General features: G+C 48.1%; 1 protein-coding gene across 3 annotated transcripts in view; it reads right to left on the bottom strand.

The window, feature by feature from the left end:
• Positions 1-7,704: 7,704 nt before the first annotated feature.
• Positions 7,705-26,831, bottom strand: part of CPN1 (carboxypeptidase N subunit 1) — a 44,024-nt gene continuing 24,897 nt past the window's right edge. For all 3 annotated transcript variants that reach the window (XM_089314528.1, XM_089314527.1, XM_002718645.6), the window contains 6 exons: positions 25,453-25,635; positions 23,439-23,550; positions 17,167-17,306; positions 15,720-15,819; positions 11,910-12,028; positions 7,705-8,054 (listed from right to left, as the gene is read on the bottom strand). In XM_089314528.1, coding sequence (XP_089170654.1) covers positions 7,905-8,054; positions 11,910-12,028; positions 15,720-15,819; positions 17,167-17,306; positions 23,439-23,550; positions 25,453-25,635 — 804 coding nt within the window. In that variant the 3' untranslated portion in view covers positions 7,705-7,904. The remainder of the gene's footprint in view (positions 8,055-11,909; positions 12,029-15,719; positions 15,820-17,166; positions 17,307-23,438; positions 23,551-25,452; positions 25,636-26,831) is intronic.

The raw sequence follows: 26,831 nt of genomic DNA, 5'->3' as shown, positions 1-26,831 counted from the left end.
TGTCCCAGGACGGCACCAGGCGGCAGGCAGTGTGTCAGCAACAAGAAGCCAGAACCCCGGAGGCTTTTCCTCGCTCCTGGCCGCCCCGCCAGCAGCAGTGCCAGGCGCTGCGGCACCCACCTTGCAGGGTGGCCTGATGGGGCAAGGGCGCGGGGGTGACGGGGAGCGCGTGAGGAGCGGAGAGAAGGAAGGCAGGGGACAGGACAGACAGACCGAGGGGAAAGGACCAGGGGACCACGGTCTAGCGAGAGGGGCGGGGCAGGAAGGGAAGGGGGAGGGCTGGCGAAGGGGAAGAGGCGCCGGACGTTTGCTTAGGGAACACTGGCTCCGGCACACTAGCCTGCATGAAGGGAGCCTTAGAGTAGAAACGAAGCCGTGTTCCAGTCAGGAGAAGGCGGGGGGAGCGAGCATTTGGGACAAACCACGTCCCACATGGGTGGGGGCGATGCTCCAGGCGCGGGGACCTTGGACTTCTCCGGTCCTGATGGCAGACTTGTCCTACTTTCCAGATCCATGTTTATGAGATGGTTGGTTGGGTTTAGGGGTGTTTCCTGTGGCCACGGAAAAAATGAATCTTATTGGCTCCCTTATGAATAGACTCGATGTGGTTTGGATGCTATGCCGCCTTGGATCTACTCTGAGTTAGACTTCTAGCGTGTTGAGACTGTAAATTAGGAAACGAAACACACACACACCCTTGTACCTAGGAGGTGCAGCTGCTGGAACCAGCCAGCCTCGTTCCTGCCACAGGGCTCCTGCGCTGGCTATTTCTTCTACCTGGAACTTTATTCCCCTTCCTGCTAAGCCTGCTTTCTTTTTTTTTAGGATTTTATTTTATTTGAGAGGTAGAGTTAGGGAGCGAGGGAGAGAGAGAGAGAGAAAGCTTCCATTCGCTGGTTCACTCCCCAGATGGCCACAACAGCCAGGGCTGAGCCAGGCTGAAGCCAGGAGCTTCTTCCAGGTCTCCCAAGTGGGTTCAGGGACCCAAGGACTTGGCCATCCTCCACTGCTATCCCAGATGCATTAGCAGGAAGCTGGATTGGAAGTGGAGCAGCCAGGAGTTGAACAAGTGCCCATATGGGATGGGGGCACTGCAGATGGTGGCTTAGCCAACTATGCAACAGCGCCAGGCCCACCTACTTCCTTCTTCTTTGCTTCTCGGCCCAAATACCTTTTGTTCAGACACCTTCCCTGACTGTCCTATCTCAAAATGCTCCTGGCATCTTCTCTCTCAACACCTCTTCTCCGGTAATAATTCCTTTTATCTATGAGGGAGTCTTCAACAACTCATGAAAAATTCACATTATGAAAAAACTATGCATGGCTTTCACACTTTATTTTGGCACCAAAATAAACATATCCCTTAATTCTGTTTTCACAAACCTTTTTAAAAGTCCCTTTGCGTGGACATATTATTTCATTCTTTGTCTTCTGCTCCAACCCCACAGAGGTGGGAACCCTGTCTCTCCAGTCCCGCTGCCACCTCCACCAGGGGTACCCCGTGATTCGCCGGTTTTGCTATAGTCTCTTTCCCGCTCAGGATGCTTCGGACACCAAATGTGTGTCTTTGGCACCAGCAAGTAGTTCACCAGCTCTGCAGACGCCCCCTGAGCTCCTGGTAGTACTACTCAACCCTGACGCTGACTGCCGGAGTCACTGCCAAAGGGCTCATTCCCACCAAGCTGCACCCACTTCGAGTGCAGGCCTCCCTCACTGCCACTGGTAGCTGGAGGTCACGGTTAATAGTGCTCCTTGGGTCTGACCGTTTGCTAGAACAGCTTACACAAATCAGGCAAGTGCCTTATGTATTACTGCCAGTCTATTATAAAGGACACAAGTGAATAGGCAGGCGAAGCTGAGGTCTAGAGGAGGTCGGAGCCCAGGAGCCGTTGTCCCTGTGGAGCTGCGGCATGCCACTCCTGGGGCCCACAGGCCTGTTCACTGACCCAGAAGCTCCCCCAACCCCTTTTTTAAGGATTTTAGGGAAGCTCCATAAGGTAGGCGTGAGTCATTGGATCCTCGGCCATGGATGATGAACTCAATCCCCCGGGAAAGGGTGAAAGGTTTAACCCTCTAGACACACAGCTGGCTCCTTGGGCAGACAGCCACATCCTGACATCCTGCTGCTGTCCAGAGCCTTCAGCCCCAGTCACCTCATTAACATAAACTCATTGCTATGATTTGCATAAGGTGCTCCCATACACCTGTCATTCAGAAAGTTACAAGGGTTGCAGAAGCGCTATGCTAGGAGACCCAGAGCAAACATCCATTTCTTAGTAGATCACAATACCACACTCTGCATCTTTGACAGAAATAAACCTAACACCACTGTATTGGGACCTTGTTGACTTAGAATATATTTTCAGATTGTGGAAAACTGTGCTTGGCATTTCAAAAGGGCGCCCGCTCCACTTTTTCTCTGAAGTGTCCTGGAGCGGTGGGGCTGAGATGTTCCACCAGGTCTATGGGCTTAACCATGGTGGGAAGGGGCAGAGTCCACGTTTGCAGGAGCATAATCCCGTCTCCAGAGTGTGCACACTCTACATTCTCTCTTGTTTTTGTATTTGTGCCAGTGGCACATGTCACTATCCAATACAAATAATGGGAACCATTCGGGGCAAATAACAAGTCATTCAAAGGCTGAAGTCCCTGCCGTCAAAGACATTTTTAGAGAGAGAAGATGTTGTCACAGTCACCGACTTGGTGAAGCAGACCACACCTGCCTCTTAACTAAACAGTGATGTGGGTTTTGTTCTACATATATTCACTCAACAAAGGAATATAGCAGCTATGCTACTCAACGTGGTGATAGCCATTGGCCATTTGGGTTTTATTTATTTATAGTCTATCTAATTTATAAAACACTCGCGGTAGTTTATATGTAGCTTTCCATCCCAGTGTGACAGTTTAGCATCCCTTGAGAGGCTGGAAAGTGCACACTGGGATTGGCTGACCGTCTGGGCCTGCTGGAGCTGGAGCCCTGCTCGGGTCTCCAGGCTGCACCCCTGTGCTGACCCCAGCTCATCCAGATTATTGGCACAACCCACTTCCTCTGGCTACACGCTGATGGTTCCTGTTCTCAGAGTGGGGGGCTGGGGGCCTCTCTCAGCTCCTACAGGACACTCTTTTCTGCAGTCTAGCTGTGTGCTCTTCTCCAAGGCCAGCCAGAAAAAAAAATGCCCACTTGATTTGAAAGGGCTCACTTGGTTAGGTCAGGCCCAACCAAAACAACCTCCATTTTGCTCAAAATCGACTGATTTGGGACCTTGTTATACTGGCAAAAACCCTGTTGCCATACAATGTAGTCATAAAAGTGGTATCTCTTCATACTTACAGATTCTACCCACATGCAAGGAAAGGGTCTGGGTAAGGGTAACAGTTATCGGGAGTTATCTGAAAATGCTACCATGGTTTCTAGTTAAAAAAAAAAAAGACGCTCAAAACCATTCATACTATATTAAAGAAGAAAGATCATGAAAGGGGGAGAAGGAGAAAAAAATGTGAACATAATCTTGGAACTCATCCAGTCAGCAAACGCACAGGATGTGTGTATATAATGTGCCAGGCATGGTTCTGAGGGCCGAGCACACAAAGAGACAGAGACAGGGTGGGCACACTTACGGGAGCTGAAACCCAGGCGCAGGAACCCCCACAGGAAACAGTACCAGGTCCAAGGTCATTAGGCAGCTGGAAATTCTCCTGTCTCCACGCGTGAGGGGGAAGCGCCGTGTCCTGAAGCCTTCAGTTCGGGAGGAGACGCACTGGCAAGGGGAAGGAACTAAGGGCGGAAGAAAGACAGGTGGGCTCGGTCCAGCCTCTCGGGAACAACGAGGTATGCCAGTCACATCAGCTGACAGCCGGCCCGCTGGCGGCCTCCCCTCCTGGTGGTCCTCTGAGAACATCACCTGTAACCCCCACAAACTCCCAGTGAGGTAGACATCACTTTCCCTGTTTTTCAGATGAGTAACTTTGACTTGAAGAAGATAAATTATTTGCTCAAGGTCACCCTAAAAATAAGGAGCACAGCTAGGATTACAATCCAGGGCTGGGAGCTGGCGTTAGGGTGTGATGGGTTAAGCTGCTGCTTGCAACATCAGCATCATATAGTAGAGTGCTGATTCAAGTCCCAGCTCCCCAGTTCAGATACAGCTCGCTGCTAATGCCCCTGGAAAAGTAGCAGAAGATGGCCCAAGTGCCTGGGCCCTGGCCACCCATGTGGGAGACCCAGGATGAAGTTCTAGGCTCCTGGTTTTGGCCAGGCCCAGCCCTGGCTGTTGTGGTCATCTGGAGAGTGAATCAGCAGAGGGAAGACCTCTCTCCTTCTCCCTCTCCCTGTCACTCTGCCTCTCAAATAAGTATCTTAAAAAAAAAAAAAAAAAAAAAAAAAAAAAAAACAAACCACACCAGAACAATACCTAGATCTGTTAGAGCCTGTCTGATAACAAACTTGGGGAGGAATTTCCTCATTTACACTCAACAAACCCTTTTTCCTAGCAGAGGAGGAGGGGACCCCTTTTCCTTTATAAGCCCAGTCTAAACAAAGACTACATACTCAGCTCTCTGCTGAGCCGCCCGCCTGGCCTGCCCAGGTGTATTCTCTCCACACAACCATGTAACATAAGTTTCCCCAGTCCGAGTGACTGGACATTCTCTGTCACTTCTGTTCTGACGGATGCCCTATCCCCAATAAAACCCTGTTACTTCGCTCTCTGTCTCACGCCTGGATTCTTTCTTGTGTGAAGACAAGAACCCCACGACTTCTCTCCGGTGACCGTTCTACCCGTTTAGGATCCACCGCCTACCCAGTCTGGCACTGGGCGTAGAAGATTCCCTCTTTAAAAAGACATCCTGGCCGGCGCCGGAGTCAGAGGACCTTCCTTCCTGCCCTTTCAGGTCTGAACCTTCCACCCGAGTGCAGACTTCACATCTCCCTGGGGCTGTTTTTGTGTTGCTTCAACCCAATACTCGAGGCTAGGTAACTCTCAAACAGGTTTATTTGGCTTACAATTCTAGTGGCTGGAGAGGCCAAATCGCACGGCACTGGTGTCCTGGCGAGGGCCCCCTGGCTGAGTCACAACCCGATAAACAAAGAAAGGGCATCGGCCATGTGCAGAAGGGGCCACGTGAGTGGGGCGGCCAGGCTTTGTCACAATCCACTCTCAGGAGCACTAACTCACTCCGTGAGATCAACGCTAATCCCTTCCAAGGGTGGTGCCCCGGTGACCTAATTATATCACACTGGGCCCCACCTCCTAGAGATTCCACGTCAACAGCACCACACTGGGGACCAAGCTTCCCGCCCATGAACCTGCGGGGACCCGCGCAGACCCTGTCCAGCCCATAGCACCAGCCTTGCTCAGAATGCAGCAACCGTGTTCCATCTGGCCATGGCCAGACCCCGTCTTCTCCTCGTGGCATTCTGCAGATTGTCTGCACAATCACCCCTGGCTTGAGCGCATCTTACTCAGATGCACTGAAAAGCTGCACCTCCTTTTGTGCCTAAAAGCCTCGGGATGGCAGCCAGGCGGGTCTGCGCGAGAGGACTCAGTCTGCAAGAGGCAGGAGCCGGCAGGACGTGCTCCGGAGCAGGGCGTTTCCCAGCACAGGCGCCCTCCCTGGCTCACGTGACCTCATCAGACTTTTCCTCACCGACCTTCAGGCGGCAATCCAGGCCATCATCCTAAATCAGGTCCTGCAGCGTGGCCCTCGGCAGAACCTTTCAACAGCTCCTTGTGTTTTTCGAGACCAATGCCAAGGTCTTTCAGGCTTTGGTCCCTCCCCTACCGCCCCCGTCTCCCCGGCTTTGGCTTCCAGCACCTCACTTGGCTCCCACTACACTGAGTGTCTTGCAGTTCCCTTAACAAGAGCCCCGAGACCTCTGCAGTTGTAGTCTTTTCAGTCTAACCACCGTCTCCCAGTTACCTCCCACCTGGCCAATGCCTCTTTATTTGACCTGATTATTTTTCACTGTAGATTTCATTAGCTTTGGGATCCTTTTCCTGACCATGCTCCTAACTGTAGCAGGCTGGCTCCTGCCCTCCACCCAAGTCTATGGAATCATAGTGGTTATTGCAGCGCATTATGATTGGGCCATTTGTCTTCCCATCCAAACTCTGGCTGCACTGAGGTCATGGACCATGTCTTACTCCTCTTTGTAGTCTCCGCTTATTGAGCAAGGGTGCTCCCTCATGAATGAATGAAACTCTGTGGCTGGGCCAGGGAAAGCCCTGTGACCACGTTTTGCAAACATCAGCTCTGTCAAGTCGCCTTGTACCAAGCCAAAGCAAGAGATATGCAGACAACCTGGACAAATCCAGAGCGTGTGGCAACCTCACGTGTCAAGTTTCACTGAAGTCGAACAGAGGCCTGCCAAGCAGCTGCATCCTTAGGACAGCAAGAAGGGACATCAAGAGCATGAGATGGAAACCGGGATGAAAGGGAAAAAAAAAGAAGTTAAAGAAAGGGTTGATCTTTTAACCTAAGGGGAGAATTCCCTCGGTTAGTGGGGAAGATACTTTTTCTTCCCTGTTCCTTTGACTGCAGATGGAGAGATTGTTCAGCCACCAGAGAAGGAAAGGCTGCGTCAGTCCTAGCCCTGAACACCCTGCAGAGCGTGGGCCGCCGCCGCAGCAGCGCTGGGGGTGGCAGTCCTGTCTAGAGGAGCCCAGCTGCTCCGTGTAAGAGAGCACGGGTCCCAGCGGGGGTGGAGCCCCAGTGGGGGAAACCAGCACCTGCCTGGGCCGACAGAGGCTGAGCCCTGCACTGGGGAGAACCCCCTCCCAGCAAGGAGCCCGGTGAGAGTTCATGGACAGTGTGCTGTGACGTGTGTGGTGAAAGATGACATGTCCCTTCAAAGCCCTGAGTAACATCTATGACACCTTAGCGCAAGTGGGATTGTCCCAGGAACTCAGTGAGGTACAGAGTGCAGGGTACTGCTAGACACAGGGCCAGGACAGAGCTACCCCGTACAAGTCCAGAAAATGCTTTAGAAGATGCACATTGTTGGGCCAGTGTTGCGTTGTAGTGCGTTAAGCCTCTGCCTGCAACACTGGCATCCTGTATGGACACTGGTTTGAGTCCTGGCTACACCACTTCTGATCCAACTCCCTGCTAATGGCCTGGGAAAGCAGCAGAAGATGGCCCAAGTCCTTGGGCTCCTGTACACATGTGGGAGATCCAGAGGAGGTTCCTGGCTCCTAGGTTCAGCCTGTCCCACCCCAGCTGTTGCAGCCATTTGGGGAATGAACCAGCAGATGGAAGATCGATCTCTCTCTCTCTCTCTCTCTCTCTGTGTGTCTGTAATTCTGCCTTTAAAATAAATAAATCAATCTTTAAAGAAAAAAAAAGATGCATATTGTCTAAAATGCCCATAGACGAAGATGGGTAGCAGTGGGACTAGGTATTTGCCTGTCAAATCCTTTTCTTGAAAAGAAACTATTGGCCATTGCTAAATGGTCCTCTGGGATTTCAGAATTGGCCACCTGGAGTCGCTACAGGCACAACGTCAATGAGGGATCAGCTCCGCATTGCAGTCCTCATTCAGTCCTCACTGAACACCTACCTCGGCGCAAGCTCCATGCAAGACGCGGGAGGCAGAGTGGCCCACCAGGCAGACCCAGGCCCCGCACGCACGCAGTGGGCCTGGCAGGGGGCCTAAAGCTGGCTCCCAGGATGGGGGAACCTCACCGAACACTACTGCATCCATTTCCAATGGACTCTGATTCCTTTAATGATGGCCTAGAGAGGCCTTAGCTCTGGAAGAGACAGAGACCATTCCCAAGTGTTCTGTGCACGCTCATACTCGTGTTTAAATACGTCCCAGACAATAAACCCGGAAGCTGCTTCCTCCGCTCAGAGCGCAGGGAGCCGGCCGCTCTGCAGGGCCGGCGTGGGCTCCATGGGCCTCACGCGGGGCCTCTCCGCGGCAGCTTCCCCTCCGGCTCCTTCCTTCTGGTTGTCCGGGGCTGCGCCTTCACTCTGCCCCTGTGGCCTCCGCTCGGGGCTCTCCTCCCGGAGCTTGCTTGAAGGATGCTTCTCTTGAGCTGGAAGTTAACCTGGAAGGGGACAGGGAGAAGCTGGGAGGCCAGCCTGGGGGGTGTGCGACCACAGCCTCCCGGTGCGAGGGAGGGGACAGAGGAGTGACAGCACACTGGCTGGGTCCACAGAGGCAGTGCCCCTCCATCCACCGGAGGGGCTGCCCAAGCCTCACACACACTGACTTCGTGAGTATTAGAAAAGCACTGTGTCTATACCGTAAACGATGGTTTCCCCAGTTTTGCTGCTCAGGCCAAAAGCAAGGATTGATGGGGTATAACCCCTTCATGCCACCTGCGTGAGTCATAGGCACCGTGCTCAATCCTCCTGCCATGCTGGTTGGCCGTGCAGACGCCACAGGAGGGAGCTGACCGAGACTGGTCCCTAGAGTCACAACTCCTGCCTCACCGCGAGCTTTCCTGCGTCCTTCCCAGTGCTACACTGCCGCCCCTCTCGGGCCACGGCAAGCAGAGGGAAAGACACGTCTCCCTGACCAGTGTGGGGTGTCTGGGCCTGGAGGAGCTGTGGAACCGACCAGGCAGGCCTGGAGAGGCACTGGCATGCCTGGCTTGCTGGCCCTCGGAGCAGCTTGCAGCGGGAGCCAGCTGGGAGGGAGGAAACCCGTCTGTGGGGTTATTTCCCGCCCTCTCCACGAAAACCCACAGCCAGGTTTTCTGCTAATTCCCCAACACCAGGGGGAATCAGAGCTTCCTAACACACACACACACACACACACACACACACACACCTAGGAAAGGGAAAGAGAGAGGGGAGCTGAGGAAGGAACAGGGGAAGGAAAGGCGCCGAGGGGGAGGCAAAGGTAGCACAGTGTGCCGGTGATGGGGAGGAAACCGTCTTCTGCCCCAGCCAGATGGATCTCTGCTCTGCCGGGGCAGGCGCCTCCACCGCGCCAGGCACCGGGTGCTCAGTCGTTCTGTATCTGAGGATTGTCTCCAAGTGACAGGTCCCCACGTCTGAGCTCTAGCTGACGCAGTGCTGAGCTGTGTGAATTTCTTTAGAGTACGCGGAAAAGGAGGTGAACTGCTCTGAGACGCGGTGTGTCGTGCGCACTTGGCATCGGGTAGATTTGTCTGTAACTCGAGACTTTGAAATCCATGCATGGCTTTTTCAGACTATGCATTGTCCATGAACATCTGGAAGACCCCTGTGTGTATGCAGCCACCTACTGGCCGTTTGATTTCAGCAGGTAACAAGAGAGGTGGACGGGATGCGTGGGTTGGAAAATCAGGACCAGCAAACAGGCTGCAGGGGAAGGGTCACTCTGCTTCCTGTGTCTGAAGTAGAAGTAATTTACAATATGCTGCAGAAGGGAGTAGAGGGACTGGGGGCGGGGGATGATATAGAAGTTTCAGAGGAATTCTCGAAGGGCATAAAGAATAACTTTTACCCTGATCTTGGTGTTAAAATAAGGGATTTCTAAACAGGTTGGAAGCCAAGCACGAGGCTGTAGCACACTGGCTAAGGAGGCAGCCCCAGGGACTGACCTAGATTAGAATCTTGGCTCCCACCACTTTTTCATTGTGTGAAATTGTACACATTTCTCTTATCTTCAGGGATGGTGCTGTGGAGTAGCGGGTAAAGCTGCAGCCTGCAATGCTGGAATCCCATAGTGGGGTCAGTTTGAATTCTGGCTGCTCCACTTCCCATACAGCTCCCTGCTAATGGCCTGGGAAAGCAGAGATGATGGCCCCAGTGCTTAGATGTCTGTACCCACGTGGGAGCGGGAGGAAGTCCTGACTCCTGGCATCCACCTGGCCCAGCCCTGGCCATTGCGGCCATCTGGGGAGTGAACCAGCAGATGAAAGATCTCTGTCTCACCCTCTCTCTCTCTGTAACTCTGTCTTTCAAGTAAAGAGAATAAATTAAAAAAAAAAAGTCTTCTTTAAATACTGGTTTCCTCACACACAAATGGATACTTACATCTACTTTACAGGATTGCTGTGAAGGTTAAATGAGATACTTCTGGAAAGTATCCTAGTGTCTGATACACAGTACCTGTTCAATAAATAGTACCTATCACTATCTTGAAAAGACAAGGGTTTCGCTTGACCTGCTGTGTTCACAGGGAGAGAGAGCAGGAGGGTTCTCAGTTTTAGGGTTGCTTCCAGAAGGAAACGGGCACAGTGAGGAGGCCTAGGAGAGCTCAGACTGGTGGGAAACAGGTTTCTAAGTAGAAGCTCATTAAACAGCACAGCCTCATTTGTAAATCTGAAGATTAGCGTCTGTGACCTCTGAGCTCTGAGATACCAGTCTAAGATGGTCAAAGGTGTAAATCAAAGGTGTTCTTTGCTTCTCATCCTGTCTCTAAAGGAAGCTGTGCTGATACTGCAGAGTAACTGATCTTTACAGCAACCAGGGAGGAGCGCCACTGCCTGGGCGTGGGGGCAGCAGAGGGCTGGTAGAGCGCCACCTGGTGGCCGTCCTTGCTCTTGCTGCTGAAGAATGCAAACAGAAGGGGCCCAGGCGGCAGAAGCAGAGGTGTCAGGGAGTTTAGAAACTAATATTTGCTGAGCAGTTTCTATGTGGCAGTCACCGCACTAAATGCTTTCTGTATACTTTCTCACCTCAACCGCTTATGAAGGAGGCTCTGCCAGTAATAATTTGCAGAGGAAAAAAAAGAGATGAGATGAGAGGAATGAGGAGACTGGCCCAAGGTCAAGGGGTAAATAAACTTGATTTAGAACCAGAAAGTGCATTTAGTCACTCTGTGATGTGAAACAGAAGGAGGAGGAGGATCCAGGGCTGACAATGTGGCGCAGGGGATGAAGCTGCCACCTGCGATGCTGGCATCCGTATCAGAGTGCCGCTGCTCTGCTTCCAATCCAGCTTCCTGCTAATGGGCCAGGGAAGGCAACAGAAGATGCCCCTACTACATGCACGAGAGACCCAGATGGTATTCTAGGCTCCTGGCTTCGGCCTGGCCCAGCCCCAGTCGTCACAGTCATTTTGGGAGTGAACCTGTGGATGGAAGATCTTTCTATGCCTGTCTCTCCTCTCTTTCTGTCACTCTGCCTTTCAAATAAATAAGATAAAGCTTAACAAAAATTTAAGGAAGAGGAGCCAACAGGAAGTGAGCAAGGAATAATAAGATAGTAGCAGGAGAAAATTTAAGAGAGCAATGGATTTAAAAAAAATAAAAAACGGTGAGAGGAAAGTTCAGCAAAGATTAGAAGCAAGCCACAGTTGTTTAAGACTTTATGCAGGGGCTGGCGCTGTGGCACAGCAGGTAAAGCTGCCACCTGCAGCGCCAGCATCCCATATGGGCGCCAGTGTGAGTCCCGGCTGCTCCACTTCCTATCCAGCTCTCTGTTATGGCCTGGGAAAGCAGTGGAGGATGGCCCAAGTCCTTGAGCCCCTGCACATACATACATGGGAGACCCCAAAGAAGTTCCTGATCCATTTCACTTGGGTTAGTTGCATTCCCTAAACAATTCTGCTCATGAGAGGAAAGTTGACTCCAGTACCAAGTGAGAAGTTAAAAATAAGGTCAAAGTAGATGATGGATAAGGGTGCTGGTTTGAGTCCCAGCTGCTCCACTTCCCATCCAACTCTCTGCTATGGCCTGGGAAAGCAGTAGAAGATGGCCCAAGTCCTTGGGCCCCTGCACCCGTGTGGGAAACCAGGAGGAAGATTCTGGCTCCTGGCTTTGGATCAGCACAGCTCCGGCCTTTGCGGCCATCTGGGGAGTGAACCAGTGGATGGAAGACCTCCCCTTCCCCCCACCTCTGCCTCTCTGTAACTGTGCCTCTTAAGTAAGTAAGTAAATAAATAAATAAAATACTTTAAAAAAAAAAAGAAAGAAAAAGACGTGCAGGCATTCGTCACAGGGTTCTGTGAAGTCCCACGCTACTCACCAGTGTCGGTTCTGCGGGACCCACGGTCACAGTCACTGTCTCCGGGTCAAACCCAGGCGCTGTGGCAGTGACAACATAGGTGCCTGGAAGCAGCAGCCGGAAGTAATCCCCGTGCTTACCTAAAAGTTACAAGGACAGTCTGCTGATGGATGGTCACTGTGGCCCGGCAGGTTGAGTCGCTGAAAGGCAGAGTGATAGGGAAAAAAGGGAGACACAGAGGGAGGGAGGGAGGTCTTCCAGCCACTGGTTCACAACCCAGATGGCCACGCCAGCAAGGTCTGGGCCAGGAACTCGAGCTTGCTCTCTCACGTGGGGGCAGGGGCTTTCACCGCCTTCTCGGGCACATTAGCAGGGCACTGCATCAGCAGCAGAGCAACCAGGACCTGAACCGGCATTCCAACATGGGATGTCAGTGCCACAGGCAGTGGCTTAACACACTGTGCCAAAGTACTCACACTGCAATTCTACTTCTGACCCAGCTTCCTGGATTCAGCCTGGCTCAGGCCCAGCTATTGAGCGCATTTGGGGAATGGGACAGTGATGGAAGATTTCTGTCTCTCTGTCTCTCCCCACCACCCTCTGCCTTTCAAATAAACAAGTGAATAATCTTTAAAGGAATTTCTTGAGGCTGCGCTGTGGCACAGTGGGTTAAGCTACTGCTTCTGATGCTGGCATCTCATATTTGAGCCCCCATTCGAGTCCCAGATGCTCCACTGGTGAAGCAGTGGAAGATGGCTGAAGTCCTTGGGTCCCTGCCACCCACTGGGGGATCCAAGTGGAGTTCTAGAATCCCACCTTCAGCCTGGCTCAGTCCCAGCCACTGTAGCCATCTGAGGAGTGAACAAGCAAATAAAGATCTCTCTTTCCCTCTCTCTGCCTCGCTGTCTCCCCTCTTTTAAATAAATAAAGTAAATCTTTAAAAAGTTTTCTGCTGGGGCCGGCACTGTGGCACAGTGGGTTAATCCTCCGCCTGCAGTGCCAGCATCCCATATCGGCGCTGGTTCAAGTCCCGGCTTCTCCACTTCTGATCTAGCTCTCTGCTATGGCCTGGGAAAGCAGTACAAGATGGCTCAAGTACTTGGGCCCCTGCACCCACGTGGGAGACCTGGAAGAAGCTCCTGCCTCGTGGCTTCAGACTGGCGCAGCTCCAGCCGTGGCGGCCATCTGGGGAGTGAACCAGAAGGAAGATCTTTCTCTACCTCTCACTGTCTGTAACTCTACCTCTCAAATAAATAAATAAAATCTTATTTAAAAAAAAAGTTTTCTGCCAAGGATACAGCAATGAATAATTCAAATAATAAGTATGATAAAGAATAAGACAGATAAAAATGAAAGTCCTTTTTTCCTTCCCCTTATTATATGCCTGAATTTATTTGAAAATATTTTAGCAAAGGCAATGTGTTATTATGCATATGTTAGTTACAAAAGACACCAGACCAGGTCTCCAGCTATCTTTATCCCCAATGCACACTAGTTAAGTAGCATAATGAATGTTAGCAATGGTGGTTTTCACTATTGAAATGAGTGATTTGCTTATTTAGCATAATGAATGTAACATATGGGCAATTATTGGTTGAAAGTGTTCAATGTTTGCTGATTGGATAGACTATTTTACAGAGAGTCTTCTGCTTAATTAGGATATAAGAGGGGCCAGCTCTGTGGCGTAGCAGGTAAAGCTGCCACCTCCAGTGCCAGCATCCCATATGGGCGCTGGTTTGAGTCCTGGCTGTTCCACTTCTGATCCAGCTCTCTGCTATGGCCTGGGAAAGCAGTACAAGATGGCCCAAGTCCTTGGACCCTGCACCCATGTGGGAGACCCAGAAGAAGCTCCTGGCTCCTGGCTTCAGATCAGTGTAGCTCTGGCCATTGCAGCCAACTGGGGAGTGAACCAGCGGATGGAAGACCTCTTTCTCTCTCTGCTTCTCCTTCTCTCTCTAGACCCAGCAATCAGGGGTTGTGGCACGATGGGTTAAGCCACTGCTTTTGACTCCCACATCTCAAATCAAAGGGAGTGCTGTTTCAAGTCTCAGCTACTCCACTATCAATTCGGCTTCTTGTTGTTACATCCAGGGAGGCAGCAGTTGATGGATCAAGTGCTTGGACTGCTGCCACCTATGTGGGAGACTTGGATGGAGTTTTGGGCTCTGCCTTTGGCCTGGCCCAGCCCTGGCTGTTGGGGGAATTTGAGGAGTGAATTGGCAGAAGAAAGATCTCTTTCTCTCCAAGTAAATACAAATTAAAAAACAACAACAACAAAAAAAGGAATCTAGTAAGCTCTTAAGGTACCTAAGGTTGAATCTCTAAAGAGTCCAGGGGGGCCAGCACCATGGCATAGTAGGCTAAGCCTCCACCTGAGGCACTGGCATCCCTTATGGGCTCCAGTTCTAGTCCCAGCTGCTCCTCTTCCGATCCAGCTCTCTGCTATTGCCTGGGAAAGCAGTGAAAGATGGTCTTGGGCCCCTGCACCTGCCTGTGAGACACTGAAGAAGCTCCTGGCTCTTGACTTCAGATCGGCCATGCAGCCATTTGGGGAGTAAACCAGCAGACAAAAGGCCTTTCTCTCTTGTCTTCCTCTCTGTAACTCTACCTCTCAAGTAAATAAATAAAATCTTTAAAAATAAATAGATAAATAAATAAATAGTCCTGGGACCAGCCACTGGGCTGGAGGACTCAGGGTATCTAATGCCATAGGATTCTTCCTTTAGAATATTAATTTTCATTGAATTAACCCTTGATTGATGACATGCAGAAATCATCTTCAAGATCACAGAACAGGGATGCTCATTTGCCTGGGGTTAAGATGGCATGTCCCAACTTCGAATGCCTGGATTCAGTACCCGGCTCTGGCTTCTGGCTCCAGCTTCCTGCTAATGCAGACCCCGACAAGCAGCAGGAATGGCTCAAGCAGTTGGGTTCCTGTCACCCATGTGGGAGGTCTGGATTGAATTCCTAGCTTTGCTGGCCCAGCCCCAGCTCTTGTGGGTATTTTGGGAGTGAATCGGCAGTTGGGAGTTCTCTCTTCCTCTCAAATAAATCATACTTTTTTTTTTTTTAATTAAAAAGAACATAAAGCAGAGGTTGCATCCAAAGTAGACTGCATTAACTGTAACATGCATTCTTGGTAATATGGTTAGTGTAGTAAAATTTGGTTGGTATCAAACTGTGGCTAGGTAGGCAAATCTCAGCTACTTCTACCCACTGGCAGCTACTGCTACATGTGAAAAACAAACAAACTGAAAACCTAAGAGCTGTGCATGATCAAATTGGGCTGGGTCAGTTTGCAACACCATTCCACTATCAGATAATTCTACACCTTCCCGAGGTTCCAGGTAGCTCCAAGAAGGCTTGCCGCCACCATCAGTCTTGCCCTACAGCTAGCCTGTAGAACAAATCTTGCCACCTTTTCCCTGAATGAACACATAGCAAAACACCTGAGTCAGAATAAGACTAAACATTAGTTTTATATCCCTTCTCTTCTTCTACCCGTTTCATACCAGTGTGTGAGCTATTAATAGTCTCATGGCCAGAAAAATCCCCCAATTAAATCATATATGGCAGTGATTCCTGAACGCAGATAAGTTACACTGACATGCAACTTTTCCAGTCCTTGCTTCTCAGGGGTTGCTTGCTTCAGAAGCAAAAGTTTGTCTGTGTACACATCTTGGCGCTTGAACTGGCCTCTTAATTCCCCGTCTTTATTTCTAGTTTCTCTGCCTTCCTTTAATCCCAACTCCCGGCGTCTCTGCCATCCCTGCTGGTCTCACCAGCTTACAGGCTGCACCCTGACTCTGCTGAGGACTAGGCACCTACCTGAAGTGACGTCATGGTTAATCCCGCCGACGGAAATGACAGCCCCTGTGATGTTATTGTAATTCTCATCAAGCACCATTCCCTTGATGCCCTGGTGAACCTGCAGAAAAAAGTTGATAGCAGAGAGCTATAACCATAAAATATTTGCACAGTATTTTAGGGTCTCAACGCCCTTTTTCTTAGGCCTTCACATTTGATCTTTACAAGATGACAATCATAACCCCATTCACCAGTCACTTTGGCCCTCTCTCACCTCAATAATCTCTTTTCAACAGAACAGTTAACAGTGATCGATCCTGTTTTTTCAATTACATTTTACTTACTGATTACAGTCTGTGCAGGGTCGATCCCATTAAAACCCAAGTCAAATTATGTTGCTGATCTGCTTAAAACCCAAATCACTCAAAGCAAAAGCCACGGTTCTTATGGTGGTCTGTAAAGCCCTGTCCCTGTCGGCCGTCTGATCCCATCTGCTACTCAATCCCTTCCTCCTGGGGTCGTGTCAGCCACACTGATGTCCTGGCCCTGCCTTTCTTAAATTAAAACCTGTTTTCACCGAGATAAAATACATACACCATAATACATATCACAGGAACCATTTTGTGCGTACAGTTCAGTGATATTGCCTGCATTTCCAGCGTTGGGCAGCCATCACCATCATCCATCTCAAAGAACTCTTTTCATCTTGTAAAACTGAAAGTCTACACCCATTAAACAATAACTCCTCATTCCTCCTCCTGACAGTCGCTGCAGCCCCCATTCTGCTTTCTGTCTCAGGTTTTGACTCCCTTAAGTACCTAATATAAATGGGATCATAAACCCTGGGCCGGGCTTCCTTCACTTAGCATAATGTCCTTACGGTTTCTCCATGGTATAGCATGTGTCAGAATGGCCTCCCTCCTTAAGGGTGAACAGTATTTCATTGCATGTATATGCTACCTTTCATACATTCACTCTTCAGTGCATTCCTGGGTTTCCATTTTTTTGGCTGCTGTGAATGACCCTGCTAGAAACATGGATGTGCAAATATCTCTTTGAGACCTTGCTTTCAGTTATTTTGGTTATATACCCAGAAGAGTAATGCTGCGTCATATGGTAACTCCATTTTTAACTTTTTGAGGAATGCCACACTGTTTTCCATAGCACCATTTTGCATTGCACAAGGGTTTTAACTTCTCATATCTTTGTTAATATTTGTTAATTTCTATTTTTGTTTATTTTTATAGCAGTCATCCTAACGGATGTGAGGTGGTAACTCGCTGTGATTCTGATTTGCATTTCTTTAACAGTTAGTGGTGCTCAGGGGTTTTCCACATGCTTGCTACTGACATTCTATTTGCTGTCGTGTCCGTTTTGAAGGAATGCTTTTCTCCATAGGTTAAACAAGTATGTTATTGGGAAACACGTCCCTTTTTGTCATTGTGAACATTAAAAAAGAAGATTTTACCTGTTCTAAGAATTGGATCAGGGCTTCCCGATTGCCCAGCCACTCCCTCTGTAACTCCTCTTGGTGGGGAAACTTGTTGCAGCTCAGTTCCAGAGTGATCTCAAAGCAGTTGGTATGGAGATAATTAAAGTCTTGCATTCCTGGGGGAAGAAGGCAGAGGCAGATTTATATGAGTGGTTCCCACCCGATGCCCCATCTCATCTCTTCAAGCACAATTTCTTCACCACCCATCATTTTCTTCACCATTTTCTATTCCACCTCTTGACCTCCGTGTCTATTTCTCCCCCATAAATCCTTTCCCAAGTTCCCAGTTCACATGCCTTCTCTCTTTCCAGTCTTCTCACTTCACAAATGCCCATTTTGTCATCTCCATCCTTTCCACTTTTTTCTATTTTATGACTTCACTTCTTGTCCTCCTTACAATTTCCAAAGTCTCCTTATTAGCTATGCCTTACTAGACCATACAATGTGCTGCTTTTGGAACACGTTTTCTCTCTGAACTGTGTTCTTCAGACCCACGAGGTGAGAGATGAGATGAATACCTTGCTTTTATATCCTCCTTCTACCTGAGAACAAACACTAATCTGTAAACAGTTATCCCAGAAAAACAGACTCCTGAAAAAACAAAAGGTAGTTATAATTTGTTTTTTTCCTCCACTAAATGTTTGCCTGCTCTGGACTTCAATATAAACCTTAGAAATAATTGACTCAATTATTTCTAAGATGTTTCTTCTTATTAGAATGGCATGTATATTAATAATTCATTTGGGGGGCTGGCGCTGTGGTGCAATAGGTTAATCCTCTGCCTGTGGCACTGGCATCCCATATGGGCGCCAGTTTTAGTCCTGGCTGCTCCTCTTCCAATCTAGCTCTCTGCTGTGGCCTGAGAAAGCAGCAAAAGATGGCCCAAGTCCTTGGGCCCCTGCACCTGCGTGGGAGACCAGGAAGAAGCACCTGGCTCCTGGCTCCAGATCAGCGCAGCTCCGGCCGTTGTGGCCATCTGGGGAGTCAACCAATGGAAGGAAGACCTTTCTCTCTGTCTCTCTCTCTCACTGTCTGTAGCTCTAACTCTCAAATAAATAAATAAAATCTTTTAAAAAATAATTCATTTGGGTTAAAATATCTGCTTAAAAATATCTATACTAACCAAAGTCATCTGCAGATTCCCTATGAAAATTCCAATGATTTTTTTGCAGAAATAGAAAAATCTACCCTAACATTTATATAGACTCTCAAGGGACCCCAAATTACCAAAACCATCTTGAAAAGAAAGAACAAAGCTAGAAGACTCACATTTCCTGATTTCAGAGCTACCGTATGAAAACAGTGTGGTAAAGGCATAAAGACAGCAAAGACAGATACACATACTAATGGCATAGGACAGAGAATTCAGAAAGCCTCACAAATGCGGACAAATGATTTTTGACAAAGGTGCCAAGACACTCAACAGGGAAGAATGTTTTCAACAAATACAGTTGGGAAGCTGGATATACCCGTGGTAAAATAATAAAAATTGGACTCTTATAAAACACTATAAATAAAAATCAACTCAGAATGCATCAGAGATCTAAATCTAAGACCTCAAACTTTATACAGAGTTTTATAACTCTCAGAACAATTAGAGCAAAAGCTTCATGACATTGGATTTGTCAGTGATTTCTTGTATATGACACCAAGCACACAGGCAACAAAACAAAAAAATAGGCAAATTGGTCTTCATGAAAACTGAAAAATATTGTGCCTCAAAAGGCAGTATTAGGAGCCAGCATTGTGGCACAGAGGGTTAAGCTGCCATGTGTGAGCAGCATCCCAACTGGAATGCCGGCTGGAGTCCCAGATGCTCCGCTTCCAATCCAGCTCCCTGGTGATGTGCTTGGGAAGGCAGCAGAAGATGGCCAAGTACTTGCGACCCTGCCATCCACGTGAGAGAACTGGATGGAGTTCCAGGCTCCTGGTTTTGTCCTGGGCCTAGCCCTGGTCATTGTGGCCATTTGGGGAGTGAACTGATGGATAGAAGATCTCCTTCCGTCTCTCCTTCTCTCTCAGTCACTCTGACTTTCAAATAATTAAAACAAATTTTGAACAACAACAACAAAAAGGACAATATCAGGGGCCAGCACTGCGGCACAGAGGGCTAGGCCACTGCTGGCAACGCTGGTATCCCACATCAAGGTGCCAGTTTGAATCCTAGCTATTCCGCTTCTGATCCAGTTTCTTGTCACTGCACCTGGGAGGGAAGCAGAAGATGGCCCAAGTACTTGGGCCCCTGCACCCATGTGGGAGACCAAGGTGGAGATCCTGGCTCCTGGCTTCAGCCGTGATCAGAACTGTCTTTTGTGGCTTTGTGGGGAATGAAGCAGCAGATGGAAGATTGATCTCTCTCTCTCTCTGCCCCTGCCTCTCTCTTTTTGGCTCTTTCAAATAAACAATATATATATATATATATATATATATATATATATTTTTTTTTTTTTTGACAGGCAGAGTTAGAGAGAGAGAGACAGAAAGAAAGGTCTTCCTTCTGTTGGTTCACCCCCCAAATGGCCGCTAAGGCCGGCGCACTGCGCCAATCCGAAGCCAGGAGCCAGGTGCTTCCTCCTGGTCCCCCATGCAGGTGCAGGGCCCAAGCTCTTGGGCCATCCTCCACTGCCTTCCCGGGACACAGCAGAGAGCTGGACTGGAAGAGGAGCAACCAGGACAGAATCCGGTGCCCCAACTGGGACCAGAAACTGGGGTGCTGGCGCCGCAGGTGGAGGATTAGCCAGCTGAGCCGCAGCACTGGCCAAAATATTTTAAAAATAAAAATATTAACAGAGGAGGCAGATACAAAATTGGAAAGAACATTTGCAAGTCATATATCTGATAAGGGATTAATACCTGGACTATACAGAAAACATCTAAAATCAACAACAGTAACAACATAAAACAACCCAATTTAAAAATGGGCAAAAGACTTAAACAGACATTTCTCCAAAGATGTGCAAATGGCCAATAAGCACATGAAAAGAGGCTTAACATCTCTATTTATTAGGGAAACATAAATCAAACTAGCCTGAGTTACCACTTTGGACCTCTTATGATGGCTACTAACAAAAAAGCAGAAATTAACAAGTGTCAGCAAAGACGTGGAGAAACTGGAACCCTTGTTCACTGTAGGTGGGAATGTAAAACGGTATAGCCACCATGGAAAAGTATGACAGTTCCTCGAAAAAGTTCAAAAATAACCATGTCATCCAGCAATTCCATTTGTTGGTATTTACCCCAAAGAACCAAAAGCAAGGTCTCAGAGAAATATATCCAGACTCACACTCGTAGCAGTATTGTTTACAATAGCTAGAATGTGGGAGCAACCTGTGTCCACTGATGCTTGAATGTATAAACAAAAAAAACAGTATAGGGGCCGGCGCCGTGGCACAGTAGGTTAATCTTCTGCCTGTGGCACCAGCATCCCATATGGGCACCAGTTCAAGTCCCCGCTGCTCCACTTCCAATCCAGCTCTCTGCTATGGCCTGGGAAAGCAGTGGAAGATGGCCCAGGTCCTTGGGCCCTTGCACCCATGTGGGAGACCTGGAAGAAGCTCCTGGCTCCTGGCTGCGGATCAGCGCAACTCCTCCTGTTGCAGTCATTTGGGGAGTGAACAAACAGAAGGAAGACGTTTCTCTGTCTCTCCTTCTCACTGTCTGTAACTCTACCTCTCAAATAAAATAAATTAAAAAATCTTAAAAAGAAAAAGCAGTAAGTACATAGGATGAAATACTGTTCAGCTTTAAAAGGAAGACAGTTCTGACACATGCTATAAAGTGGAGAAGCCTTATGCTAAGTGAAATAAACCAGTCACTAAAAGCCATATACTATGTGATCCACTTAGAGTAGTGAAAATCAGAGACAGAAGGGACAGCGCCGGCTGTCAGACACTGGCGAGAGGCGGAATGGGAAGCACACCGAGTTTCAGGCCTACGAGACGGAAACAGCTCTGGAGACAGTAAAGGCACTGCTTGCACATTATGGATGTAATGAGTATTTAACAACACTGAACTGCAGACTTAAACATGGTAAGATGGTCAGTTGTATGTTAGGTAGTTGTATCACAATAAAAATGGAAACAATTATCCATTTAATGAAATGTTCATTTGCTCTTTTTTTGGTAAAGATTTTATTTATTTACTTGAAAGGTAGTTACAGCAAGGAGACAGAGAGAGAGGTCTTCCATCTGCTGGTTCACTCTCTAAGTGGCTGTAATGGCTGGAACTAGGCCGATCTGAAGCCAGGAGCCAGGAGCTTCCTTGGGGTCTCCCATGCCCAGTGCAGAGGTCCAAGGACTTGGGCCATCCTCCACTGCTTTCCCAGGCCACAGCAGAGAGCTGGGTCGGAAGAGGGGCTGCTAGGACTTGAATCAGCACCCATATGGGATCCCAGCGCCTCGGTGGAGGCTTTACCCACTATGCCACAGTGCCGGCCCCATTCATTTGCTCTTTAGCAAGGACAAGAGTGCAAGCTGCTGCGGTGGACAACATGGGGAGAGCTGTGGGATAAGAGCCACAGCCTGTGGAATGGCTTCTGTCCCAGCACCAGCCTCACCTGGAAGAAGGGACCTAGCCCAGAGTTTCGGACTCAGTAGGTCCATATGCTGGGCCCCGACATGCTCATTTCTCACAGGTTCCTGGGTGACGCTGCTCTGCTGGTCTGGAGACCACACCGTTAGCATAGGTATTTGATTAGTTCGCTGCTCTTGGACTTGCACCAGCTTAATTGAGGGTACTGACTCTCAGTGGAGGCATGGGCCATGCTTTCTCAGCAGATGGGAGAGAAGAGGGGGAAATATGTACCATCTGGATAATCATATTTGATATTTTCAATTTAGGGGTCAAAAAATCGATTGCAACAAAATCTCTGTGCCTTGTGGAAGTGCGTTTTCGGCCACCAGTCTGCCTTTCCGGTATGCGGCAGCTCCTTCGCCTCGCCTCTCTGTTCTCTCCACAGGACTGTCTTCCATTCAGCCCTCACCAGTCTGCTCCCTGGGATGAGGCCAGGCCAGATTTGAGAGGACGGAGAAAGACAGATGCTAAAAGCTGACCCCTTAAGAACCCGGCTGCTTGCGTCAGCTCCTTCTCCCATCTCTAGGGAGGCCATCAACTGCATGTTAACAAACAGCTTTGGTTTGACCCTCAGACATGGGCAAGGCCCAGAGAACAGAGAGAGAACCTCCTCACTGCTTTCTAAAGCCCAGTGTCCATGGCAAACGACTGTTCCTGGGGAGATAGGCAGTCAGGACCCAGGGGAAACTGGTTGTGCCAAGCCACCTCCTTTGCTCACCTGTTGCTCTGTGAGGCAAACCCCTGTGCTACTTTTTAAAAAGCTAACATGTAGAAGCTAGGCATTTCTGAATGTTCATGTGTATTATTTAATACTCAACCATCAAAATTATGAGGAAGGTATTATCACTGTTTTATTATCACATGTAGTTTATTTAGACAAAGATGTGCGTGTTTATTAACACTTTATAATTGTACATATTTATGGGGTACAACTGGGTGTTTCCATACATGTGTACCTAACTGTAGACGAAGAAACTAAAGCACAGGGGGCCAGCACTGTGGCGCATTGGGTAAAGCTGCCACCTGTGATGCTGGCCTCTCAGATGCGTGCTGGTTCATGTCCCAGCTACTACACTGCTGATCCAGCTCCCTGCTACTGGCCTGGGAAAGCAGCAGAAGATGGTCCAGGTCACATGGGTGACCTGGATGAAGCTTCTGGCTCTTGGCTTTGACCTGGCCCAGCCTTGGCTGTTGCAGCCAACTGGGGAGCGAACCAGCACATGGTAGATCTCTCTCTCTCTCTCTCCCTCTATCTGTAAATCTGCCTTTCAAATAAATAAATAAATCTTAAAGAAAAAAAAAAAAGAAGAAGAAACTGAAGCACAGGGAGGTTAAATAATCAGTCTGAAGCCACAGGATTCGTAAACGGGCAAGCTGGATTTCAACCCAGTTGACTCTCGGCCACACCCCTAATCCTGTGGCTCCATTGTTTCTCTTACGTCCCGATACGTTTGTAAACCATCAGTTTAACAGGACCACAGGTGTCTCAACCTCAGTTTTAAAGAATCACAGAGTGACACTGAATGCCACCCTGAGACTTCTCCATTTTTTCAGATGTCTGCTTGTGTGTGAAATTCTATAGTGTTCCCATTACTTCCCCCCAAAACCGGAAAACCTGGAAGGAGAAAAGAGCACTATTCCATCTCAGCCTGAGCAGTGCCCCAGACTCTCCTTACCCTTGCTGAGAGAATACCAGGACGCCCCATTGGTGATGCCATCTGGGAAGTAATCCCCACAGTTCCAGCCTTGGTGCATCCATCCATGAGCGTAAGAGTAGACCTTGGCCAGCTAGGGGAACACAGGCAGAAAGTGACCTCAAGGGTTCCACACTCACATGGCAATGCTTGCACTCAGAACGAGGCCAAAGCCAAGAGGCTCCAGTAAGTATAAACAACGTATCGTATGCCTTGGTGAAAGGCATTATAATCAGGGGTAAAGCGACAGGGTGTGTGCATATGTGTGTAAAGTTAGGGATGTGAACAAGTGTGTGTGTGGTGGATCAGAGTTAGGAGAACGACATGCTGCTTTTTCTGTTGTCTTGGGGCTAAGTGTCTTCGTGTGCCAAGTGTCGGGTGGCACTGGATGATACAGTAGGTCGCTTTTAGGTGTACCATTTTCTAGTCAATTTGTGTAAAGAAAATCAAGAACAGGTAAGGCAGGACTTCTCTGGGAAGGTACTGTGCACTGAGGATGAGAGATGCGTGTTGGAGGGAGTGGGATCTATTTAGACGCTCTGTATCGTTCCCCTTCATGACTATTCTATAACAGTGGAGAAAGTGAGATTACTGAAGAAGAAAACATAACAATCTACTTGCTTTGCAAAGCAACAATTGGTGTTACTTTCTATATACATCATTAATTGATGGTTTATAATTAATATTCTTACTTATATTATATACCAAGATATTATATTAGTATGACATTAATATACAGGTATATACTAAAGTAATATCAATATATTGATATAATATAATATTAACATAATATCAGGATATACCTGTATTAGTATCCAATATATTATTTTTAATTTAGTTTAGGAGCTAGCATTGTGGTGCAGCAGGTAAGCCACCATCTCCACACTGGCAGTCTGTTTGAGTGCTAGTTCAGGTACTGGCTGCTCCACTTCTGAACTAGCTCACTGCTAATGCACCTGGGAAAGAAGCAAAAGGTGGCCAAATGCTTGGCCCCTGTCGCCCACATGGGAGACCCGAATGAAATTCCAGGTTCCTGTCTTTGGCCTGGACCAGCCCCAATTATTGTAGTAATTTGGGCAATGAACCAGTGGATGGAAGACCTTTCTCTCTCTCTCTCTCTCTCTCTCTCTCTCTGTAACTCTTTCAAATAAATAAATCTTTAAAAAATTAGTTTACATATTCTAAGAAAAATATAAATTTATTATACTACCAAATATATTCATATATTGTTAATATATAAAATAATGTATTGATATTAATTATACTGTTTGAACTATTATTTAAGAGTTTTTCATATTCATGGTCTATTTTTCATTAAAATAGGCATATCATTGTAAAATTATAACTTAGATACTCCCAGATTCACATTTTTAAATAATAGCTAACATGTCAGGTTTTCAATTGATGAACTATTTTTCATGTGTGTTATCTAGTGTAAGCTTTATTCTTAGTCATTTGAAAGGCAAAGTGAGAGAGGGAAAGAGAGACAGAGATCTTCCATCTGCACAGCTAGGGCAGATCCGAATTTAATCCGGATCTGCCACATGGGTGGCAGGGACCCAAGTACTTATCCCATCACCTGCTGCCTCCAGGGTGTTTACCAGCAGGAAGCTGGATTGGAAGTGGAGCCAGGAGTCAAAGGCAGGAACTCCAACATGGAACGCAGGCATCCCAAGCGGTAGCTTAACTGCTGTACCACAGTATCCAGGTGATAATATTACTGTGATAATATTAGTGTTTTGACATATTTTTTGCTTGTCATTAGCTTAAGAATTTTTTTACACTGCAGTGATAATACTATAAAACTTCCCTTTTTCTGTGTTTTCATGAATTTATGGCATATTACTCAAAATGAGTGTAACTTACTACAGTGTAAGCTGCTCACAAGCAGTCAGTGTCTAACGTCACTGTCTGTGGACTCACACTCACAGAGCTCTGTGTCACTGACCTAGAGACCATTTCTTGAACCTGTGGGACAAGCTGCCATCCTACATACCTTCTGGAAAAGCTTATCATCGGGAGTGGGCGTACTGGCAGTGCGGCGGAAATTTCGGACCCGGTGCTCAAGGGACTTGTCATATGGGTAATTGGCCACCACTGCCCCTCCATGGAGATTGGCTGAGAGAACAAAGTTGAAGGCGTGCATCCACTGGATTACGGCCTTGGTCTCAGGTTCCACCTGTGAGGAGGTGAGAGGTGGCAGGGAAGGCGTAATAAATAGGATGTGCCAAACAGCCACTGGAACGCCTTTCTCAGGAATGGCTGGAGGAGACAGAAAGTCTGAATAACACAGAGTCCCCCTAGACACGAGAAGTGCACATGGGAAACTGCAGCATTCAGGCTGATGGCTTCAAAAAGCGTATGGAATCTTTTTTCAAAATGAAACCTTATATGGAATTCCGATATATAAAATAGAAAGACAGCATTTAGGACAGTGAAACTATTCTGAGTGATACTAGAATCTTGGATATAAATCATTAAACATTTACCCAAACCCAAAGAATGCACAATATCAAAATGAGCACTAATGTAAGTTGTGGACTTTGAGGGTTACTGATGAAATCAAATGCAGATTCATGAACTACAACAAACGTTACCCCTGCTCCCCCCGCCCGGTATGTTAACGGCCCCTCCTAGACCAAGGGCCAGCTCTGAAGGCCCCATCACTTCCAGCCCAAGAGGACTGGGTGGTGAGGGCTGAGTCTCACACAATCAGAATGGACATCCTGTAAGACCCAGGGCACCGGTCCTGGTGTGTGACCAGGGCTCAGACCTTTGGAGCGGCCCTTCTTCATGTCCTAAGCCTCTATCTATCAGAACAAGGCCAGCCTTCCACTGTTCCATTAAGAACAAAAGAGACTTCTCATTGCCTTTGTTTCTTCTATGATTGAGACAGCAGATTCAATCTCACGGGAATATAACTGTTCTTGATTTAATTACCTTATTTTACTTACAGAAAAAAAGTTTAATAAATCAGAACATTCTGGGACAGGCGTTTGGTGTAACAGTTACGGCCACTGTGGTCACCACCATAGGATGACCACGTTCCATGCAGGACTCAGTCAGGGTCTGAGTCCTGACTCTGCTCCAGATTCCAGCTTCCTGCTGTGCACACCCTGGGAGGCAGCAGGTGACGGCTCAAGTGTCCGGGTCTCTGCTGCTCATGTGGGAGACCCAGTGTGAGTTCCCAGCTCTTGGCTTTGGCTTTGGCTTTGGCCTGGCCCAGCCCTGGCTGTTTTGGACATTGGGAGGTGAACCAGCAGATGGCAGATTTCTCTCTCAAGTAAATTAAATAATTAAACAAACAAACAAAAACATTGTTCTGACTGAATGTGCTGACTAGAACAAAGTTTTTTTATTTATTTTATTTTTTTT

The sequence above is a fragment of the Oryctolagus cuniculus genome, chromosome 15 (assembly GCF_051225735.1).
Source record: "Oryctolagus cuniculus isolate XC-2025 breed Fujian yellow rabbit chromosome 15, ASM5122573v1, whole genome shotgun sequence".
Classification (NCBI taxonomy): Eukaryota; Metazoa; Chordata; class Mammalia; order Lagomorpha; family Leporidae; genus Oryctolagus; species Oryctolagus cuniculus.
Note: the sequence above shows the minus strand (reverse complement) of the source record. Positions and strands in the feature narration are given on the sequence as shown.